General features: G+C 46.8%; 1 protein-coding gene across 1 annotated transcript; it reads left to right on the top strand.

The window, feature by feature from the left end:
• Window positions 1–480: 480 nt before the first annotated feature.
• On the top strand, window positions 481–7,696 carry LOC131265740 (transmembrane protease serine 9-like). Its single transcript, XM_058268045.1, has 12 exons — window positions 481–577; window positions 753–794; window positions 856–1,063; window positions 1,140–1,304; window positions 1,408–1,493; window positions 1,577–1,977; window positions 3,582–3,674; window positions 3,920–4,020; window positions 4,362–4,487; window positions 5,339–6,253; window positions 6,332–6,493; window positions 7,309–7,696. The coding sequence occupies exons 1-12, from the start codon at window positions 481–483 to the stop codon at window positions 7,694–7,696; spliced, it is 2,784 nt and encodes a 927-aa protein (XP_058124028.1).
• The last annotated feature ends 596 nt before the right edge of the window (window positions 7,697–8,292 follow it).

Here is an 8,292-nt window from a genome sequence, read left to right as displayed (position 1 = left end):
TTCAAGTAAAATGTTCACAAACTAATTTCCTGTGGGATATTCTTGAATAAAATAAAAAATAATTCTTCACCACTAAACAAAGTTGGCTTTCAGCTTAATCATACTAAAGACGGTCGTACGCTTTCTCACCAAACTTACCAAACTCACGCAGCATCTGGAAGTCGTGCAACAATCTTCAGCCATTCCGCGGAATGTATCGCTTGGAAAGTGAAAGTAAGCCGGGTTTGTGCGCGGCCGCGATCGTGTTCGATAATTTCGATGCGATCTCCGCACACCGGCGGCAAGCGACGAACCTCGCGCACTGTTTGGTGTGCGTGCGTACGGTGTTGTTGTGTTTTGTCCGCGCTCGTCTCGTAAAGTTTTTTGTTTTCCTTCCAGGTCCAACCCTATTGCGTAAGTCTCCACCGTAAGAGTGCGTCGCGGAACCACAACGGCAGTCGGCAGTCGGTTGGCGAAAGCCAGCTCAGTTGCTCGTACGCCATGCTGGAACGCGGAACGCTAACGTTGCTCGGGCTGCTCGTGATCGCGTCGTCAGCTGATCGATGGCTGGTGCAGGCATTTCGCAAGTCGTTTGAAGGTTAGTGGGCGCTTTAACGCCCCAAGATGGTGAATGGGTGTGTTTGTGCGCGTGGCAAATACCGTTCGAGGAAGTGAAATGGAAAGAAAGAAACCGTTCCGTGGTCCGATTCAAGGTTACAGGTAGTTTAGACCGCCATTGATTTCCTTCCATGTCTTGTTGGCCATCATTTCAGAGCTCAGTGTGCACACAATTCCGGACTCCGGTTCACTAGAAGGTAAAGGACAGGGCTGTAAAACAATAACGAACCTTTTTATGATTCATTTTTGGGTCCAAAGATTGTTCTCTCCGGCTTCAGAAACTAGCGAACGATGACCCCCCGGCAACGCCATCGGAGGAATTTCCCTCGTTCTCGCGAGAGTTCGCTCACCTGGCGGCGCTGGGATGGAAATCGGCTTCCAGTGGTGAAATCGAGTGGCGTTGCAGTGGAAGTTTGATTGCGGAAGACTTTATCCTCACCGCGGCGCATTGCACCAAGGATGAAGGGTTAGTGTGCCGTATGAGCGAATGTGTTTTCTGTCAAACAGGAAGTGGTTACTTTTGTTGATTTCATTTTTCGTAGAGTCGAACCCACCGTCGTCCGGGTGGGTGATCTAGATCTGTACAGCACGAAGGACGATCGTTACGTGCAGCAGATCGAAATTGCGGAGATTATCCGCCATCCGGAGTTTAACTTTAACAGCGCGTACCACGACATTGCGCTGCTGCGACTGAAGAAATCCGTGACGTAAGTTGGCAGCCGGCGGTCCGCCCCGGTTTTTACTGGCTCGATGGCCTGCTTCTTGGCGCGCGGACCGGTTTTCACGCCTGCTTTGCTGTTTGTGTTTCAGTGTCACCGACTTCGTGACGCCGGCCTGCCTCTACACCAACGACTCGCTGACGTTCGACAAGCTGCACGCGACGGGATGGGATTTTTGTGAGTATGAAAACCCCTCACACTCTGTACATCGCTGCAAGAACGATCGCTTCAGTTGTGGACCTTTTATTCTGTCCGAATAGATGCCGAAGTGTCTCCACCGATCGTAAGCACCCCGCTGAATCCGATCAATCAGGATCGGTGCAAGTTCTGGTACCGCGATAACAAGGAAGCGTTCCGGAAGGGCATCAACCGTATGCTGATGTGCGCCGGTGACGAGCAGCTCAAGAGTTGCCCAAGCGATACGGGCGGCCCGCTGCAGGTGACGTTGCTGTCGAGCTCGCGCTACACACCGTTCGTCGTCGGCGTGTCGGCCCTTGGCGTTCCGTGTGGCGCAACGACGCCCGGCGTGTACGCGAAGGTACCGCACTACATCCTGTGGATCGAGGCCGTCACGAAGCGCGCGTTCCATCCACCGGAGTGCGTCGTACGCTACATCTCCAAGCGCGAAGTCGATTCCTCACTGGTCGCCAGGGAGCTGCGGGTGAGTTGAGGGAACATTTACTCACCATTCGTTCACTAAAGCTTTAATTGTTTAGCTTATTTTTACCATACCTCACTTAAATTATATTAATACAAGTATTAAAGTACCTCGCTTTGCTTTTCAGATAAAACATTCAAATTTGTGTCCGTTCCAAGCAGTTGTGGAATATTATCAAGTTCAAGCCATTTGTTAATTGAGAATTTTTAGTTGTAGTTTTTGATCATAAATTCCATGTTCAATGTATTTATTGTATTTCACTTTTTAACAGTCTTTTTAAAATTAATACTTAAATTTAAAATCATCAATTGGAACTTATTAAATTATACATTAAAAAAGAGATGGTACAAATAATCAAATTCTATTTCAAATGGGTACATTCAAAACAGTTGACAACCAGAATCCAGAAACAAACTGTTAGAAATAGGAATTCAAAATTTTAATTTAATTAATCTATACCATTTAAAAAAATGTCATGTAAATACCCTGCAATCTTCAAATGTAAACTCCTAGAACCCAGTTTCTGAGGATTATGATTATCAAATATTGAATACCGTTGAAGTTTGAATGAACAAAGAAAGCAAGAAACAATTCAACGGAATCGCGATCACTAACATCAATAATATTATTACATTTTGTTGAAACTGTAAAACTGCACGAATTAACATTGCGAAATGCTAATCATCATTTACAATCACTAGACATTTTACCAACTCATCTTTTTACAAATGTGGCTTATGTTTATTTTACACAATGCCTTATACACCCTTTGCTGGAGCATTAACAACTGGATGATTTGCCAATGTTTAGTAAATTGAAACTCTTGGAACTAATAAACCTGAAACCCATTGTCCTCTTCACCATGTTTTCTTTTTAACGAAAAGTAATGACAACTTGAACAGTAACATGTAACCAACGTTTGTTCATCGTGATAAGTTTATTCCGGGAAGCTCTAGTTTCGAAAAGATCAAAGGACGTAAATACACAATGGTCAGTTTCAAAGCTTTGATTTAGACACACGCACACACACGGACACAGTTCAATGTGCTTTGTTCGACTACTGGGAATTATTTTAATTATGTGTTCTAACAAAGCAATACAATCTTATCATGACAATGTCAGTTTGTTTGCTCTCAGAAATTGGATTGTATCCGCTGGCCATTCCGCAACCACAGTTTTTCGTGTGTGATTTGAAACTGTGTGGAGGAGCATATCTGTTTTAATTAAGAGAGTTTTGTGGTGTTACTAAACTCAGATCAATACCATTTCTATTCGCCGAACTAGAGAGGGACGTTGCGTCCGGGTACTTTAAAAGATCAAGGCAAACCTACCTCACTGCATGGGTGGGTATAAGTGGGGGTGTGTCTTAGGTTTGGTAAACCTTTGACCTGGGAGGGAAATTGTGTAATGTTTGATTTACAATAACTACTGTGTAAACGATAAGCAAACGATACGTAACAAATCGATCCCTTCGTTAACAGATTTAATGCTCGTTACGTTACGCTGCTTAAGCTTCGCCACAGGGTCGGGTCCAACGAACACACATACTCACGCTAGGCACTTCCGTACGTACATCGTTTCGTTTCGTCGTTCTCTGCTCCTTACAGACCACTGCCCAGGAGACCCATCTGACCGGCAAGAGAAGCACGCTGGCGGCAAATCCTTTGCGTGCTAAATTGCACGTATTCAAAGAATTTAAGGTTAGTTAAACAACGATATTTACTGGCGTGGTGGTTTGGCCAAGAAACCAGGCACTGGCAGCTTTCGGAGGACGCGTAACCAGCCACCCGGCCACCCTCCCTGGACGTCTTTAGTGCTTACCGAGCAAGGAAACTAACGAGTGCATCTTTTCGACTTTTCGTTGTATGATTTTTCGGACCCTATCTCGCTCATCTCATCGCAACGGATACCGCTCCGGATCATCGCTGTACGGCGGACGGCGCAGTGTGCGGTCGGGAAGGAGGGGGAAAATGTGGAGTGGCTTTGCGGTTGCACAATTGTTGCACAGGACTTTGCCCTGACGTCCGCCCGGTGCGTCAAGGATGTGTAAGTGGAAGCTCCATACTAAAACCGAACGGTGCACATGCAACCTCGTCTCCTTCAGCTGTAGAAGAAGTGAAACTAGCACACATTCCGTGTTGGCAGGAACGAACATCCTACACCCTCTCACCCGGGGGAGGCGGGAGCACAAGAAGAAAGGAGGTGGACAAATGAAAATGTTAACAATTTTATCTACATTCATTTTCCCGTTGCATCACCAAACCCGGATGGCCGGACCGATCCTTGGAACAATGTATCGTACCAACCCACTCCCCCCGACCGGGTCATACCACCCTACGTGCCACCCCAAAAACGACGTACACATGCTTTCGACCGGACGCGGACAGAGACGTCGATGTGGTGAACTATCGCAACGACTGGAAGAAGATAGAGGAAGTAATCTTCCACCCGGAGTACGACAAGAAGACGCTCTACAACGATCTGGCACTGATTCGGCTGCAAACCGACAACCGGTGAGTTGTGAAGTTGCTATATTTATTTCCGTTTAGCTTCCCCGCGGTACGGCAGGGGCGCGGCGGCGGTGGCACGCGATCGGAACCGGATTTGTGAAAGCCAATCGAACCGGAACAGAATTTATTGTTGGTGGCTTTTCCGCGATACGGAGCGTGTTTCAGACGCCCGCCTGTATGCGGAGAGCATGTTTCCAATCGGGGATAGACTTTAGAGGATCAAAACACTAGACATAGATAGCAGGAAAATCACAATCCAGTTCAATGCAGTTTATTTATTTTCCAGAACACTTTACATTTGTGGAAAATCGCTCAGAAGTTTAAAGTAAAGTAAAGGTGAAGAGATTATATAGATTGTCTTGAAATGTTGCGTGTATTCTAATATCATTTTACTGCATTGTTTATTCAAATATTTGTACCTTTTTATTTAATTTGAAACTATTTTTTGTAAAAAAATGTTTTGTTCAAACTATATTTTAGATGTATTACCCTCCGATCAACTTAACGATATTATTTATTGACAACATAAATTAACTATAATACATTTCATGTTCACGTATTCAATAGAACAAATTATTTGCAAGTCTTAATATATTTTTATAAAACTACTTATATTACTATTGAATGTTTTTATTCATTTTAGTTTATAGTTTTTGTGCAATACTGCTTTGTGAAATTATTACGATAAGTGACGAAGTTGTGTTCTAACTTTGCCAAGATTTAAAGAAAGCAGCTACAAACAATGTGTGGTTTGTACAAAGATACCTGTTTGATCTGAATGTATTATCTTCTCTTATCGTTCGTTTCATCTTCACCGGTGCCGCAAATCGCAATTGAATGCATTGTCCGTGCAGCAATCGGTACGACTGGAAGGCGGTCTCCTGTGTGGCTGCTCCGAACGATGACGATCAAAGGCAGTATCTTTCCTTCGGGATCGGACCGTACAACCTGAACGACGACGGCCGGACCGACGGCAACGCGGACGCCACGGAGCGCTACCTTACGGCCACGCTGCAGCTGGTGGAGAACGCTAACTGCACCGCGTCCTACGCCGGCTACGGTATCCTGAAGAGCGGGCTCAACGAGACGCAGTTCTGCCTCGGCTCGGGCGGTGACCACCTGGTGCCGGGTGCCTGCGAACCCTGGAATGGGAACGAGGTGCTGAACGAAATCCGACCGCCGGTGGCCGCGGGTGGGCCAGGTGCGCACAACCCCTTCCCCGAGGACCTCATCGGCGTGAGCTCGTACGCCCCGGATTGCGGGTTCGGGCGCCGTCCGCTGGTCGCGTCCCGCGCCATCGCCTTCCTCGACTGGATGAACGTGGCCATCTACAAGACGGTGGACGTGTACAGCGTCCCGCAGCAGCTGATGGACAAGGAGCTCGCGCTGGACTACATCTGCGAGGGGGCCGACCGGGAGGCGGGTGTATGCACCCACATCGACTACTGCTCGCACCGGGCGCTGGCCGACGTGACGACGGTGAAGGTGTGCACCAACGAGACGGCGCTCATCGTGTGCTGCCCGGTGAACTCGTTCATCGCGACCGCGCACCTCCCGCTGCTGACCGAGTGCGAGACGAACTACCAGCGGTTCCGGAAGAAGTACGCCGACTTCGCGGCCAGCGCGGAAGGCGGCCCGGGTGACCACCCGCACGCGGTCATGGTCGGGTGGAAAGTCAACAAGACGGCCACGGCCTGGCACTGCCTCGGCACGCTCATCAACCTGAACACCGTGCTCACGACGGCCGGTTGCGCCAACAGTGTGCGAAGGTAACCACCCTCCCGGTTGACCGAAGCGCTGGTTATTCAATTACACCTTCCCTGTTCCGTTTTCGCCCGTTCTTGCAGACGCAGCCCGGATGTGATCAGCGCCGGGGAGACGGACGTGGCGCGGATCCCTGACGGCGAGGCGGAGATAATACGCGTGAAGGAAACGATCCGCTACCCGAGCTACAACGCCAAAACGCACGACAATGACATCGCGGTGCTGAAGCTGGAGTCGGATGTGTTGTAAGTAGAAGCGGGGGAGGCTTGACGGTGCAATCGCTCGACGATAATACGGCTTTGAGTATTGGTCTGTACGGCGAACAATTGGGAGGCGGACAGCGTGTCCTTCCGTCGTCCCTTTGTGAAGGGCTTAGTTGGCAAACAATTGTGAAGATGCTACCATTGTACATTGCCAGCAATGGTATTAAAGCTTCATTACCAGCCGAACTTTTCATTTAAATGGTTCTGAAATGAGTTTGACAATGCGATTCCAAGAATCATTTTTCCAATTTAGAAAATACTTTACCTTTTCTCGCATTTTTATAACAGTTTAAAGTCCTTTGATATTTTAACTGTTTAATATTAATAGAAACTAGTTTTTGAAGGTATCTTTCATTGTACATATCGTTAATCAGTAAGGCCCCAAACCAAATTCACTAATTATTGTTCATATGCTGCAACATTTTTGGCATTTTTCTAATTAAATTCATTGTGCGTCTTTAATGCGTACAATTGGAAAGTTGATGTTTGGCTAAATACTTTTCACATTTTTTTCCGTAAACTTTGCTTCTACCACCGGTTTTAGAGCTCATTACATTATTTTTCATTTGGCTTCCACTGATTTGGAATGTTTTCTATGGATGTGTTTATTGTATTCCTAAATTGTATTCCCAAATAGCAATATTATTTCAGTTTTGAAAAGCAATAGTTTTACTCCTAATGCTTTGAAGAATGTTTTCCTGATTCGTGCGTTTCGTTCACCGTCGAATGCTTCCAACAACAATCGTAGCAACCAATGCTTACACGCTTCGCCATTCCTTTATCCGTTTCCCACGCAGTGTAAACGAAAATGCAATTCCGGCTTGTTTGTGGCGCGATTTGAACCGAACACCGTACTACGGCCAGGAGGTGCACTTCGACGGGCAGGCGGTAAGCGCGCGGGACAAAAATGTGGTGCACAACCGGGACTGCAAGCTGTTCACTTCGCATACCGAGCTCACCATCGATCAGCTGTGCTGGCAGGAGTTCCGGCTCCGTTCGGACGGCACCGACGCGCCCAACTGCGGCCGCAAAGGCGATCCGCTTATTACGCTGCAGCGGACCAACAACATCTACCTGCCATACCTGGTCGGTCTGTACAGCCACGACCGCCAGTGTGCCGGCGGCGAGCCGATCGTCGCCACACGCATTTCGTCCTACATCAATTGGATTAGTCTCTACATGTAGAGCCCCGGCTGGTAATTGTTCTCACGCCGTGCGCCGGATGGGCCGCATCGAATGTGAACGGGCGAAAATGATCTGTATTGCTGTGCCACCGCAGGCTTCGGAGCGATGGAGGCGCCTAATGTTATTTCCTAAACTGCAATAAAATCCATTCTCCATTCCGATCGCCGGATAGAAAACCTCGCTGATTATTCTGGTGATAGTGGAATTATTCGAAATACAATTTGCAGCCAATAATAGGCTCGTGCGGCGGGTGTGAGCTTACAGGACAGTTCGCTGCTGCTGGACATAAAGGTCACGTGAATTTTCCCGGGTGGGTCGCTGGGTAACACCGACGGGAAACAGATTGAATCATTTTCCTTACACCTTTAATAATTTTGTAAAATCGTATCATACTTTTAAATAAGCTTACAAAAAATAAAAAATAAATTTAAATTTACCCTCAGTTCCTAACTTTGTTTTATACATAACACATTTTCATTCAACTTTAATAATTGTGTTATCTAATGAGAGTAAATGCTTATTGTTTTATGTTTCTAGGAGCTAATTTAGTTTTCATGTTCAAGATGTTTCAAGTTGCATTTTAAATAACTATAACT

This window comes from Anopheles coustani, chromosome 2, assembly GCF_943734705.1.
Source record: "Anopheles coustani chromosome 2, idAnoCousDA_361_x.2, whole genome shotgun sequence".
Lineage (NCBI taxonomy): Eukaryota > Metazoa > Arthropoda > Insecta > Diptera > Culicidae > Anopheles > Anopheles coustani.
The sequence above is the reverse complement of the archived record's forward strand: the minus strand, read 5'-3'. Positions and strand labels throughout refer to the sequence as shown.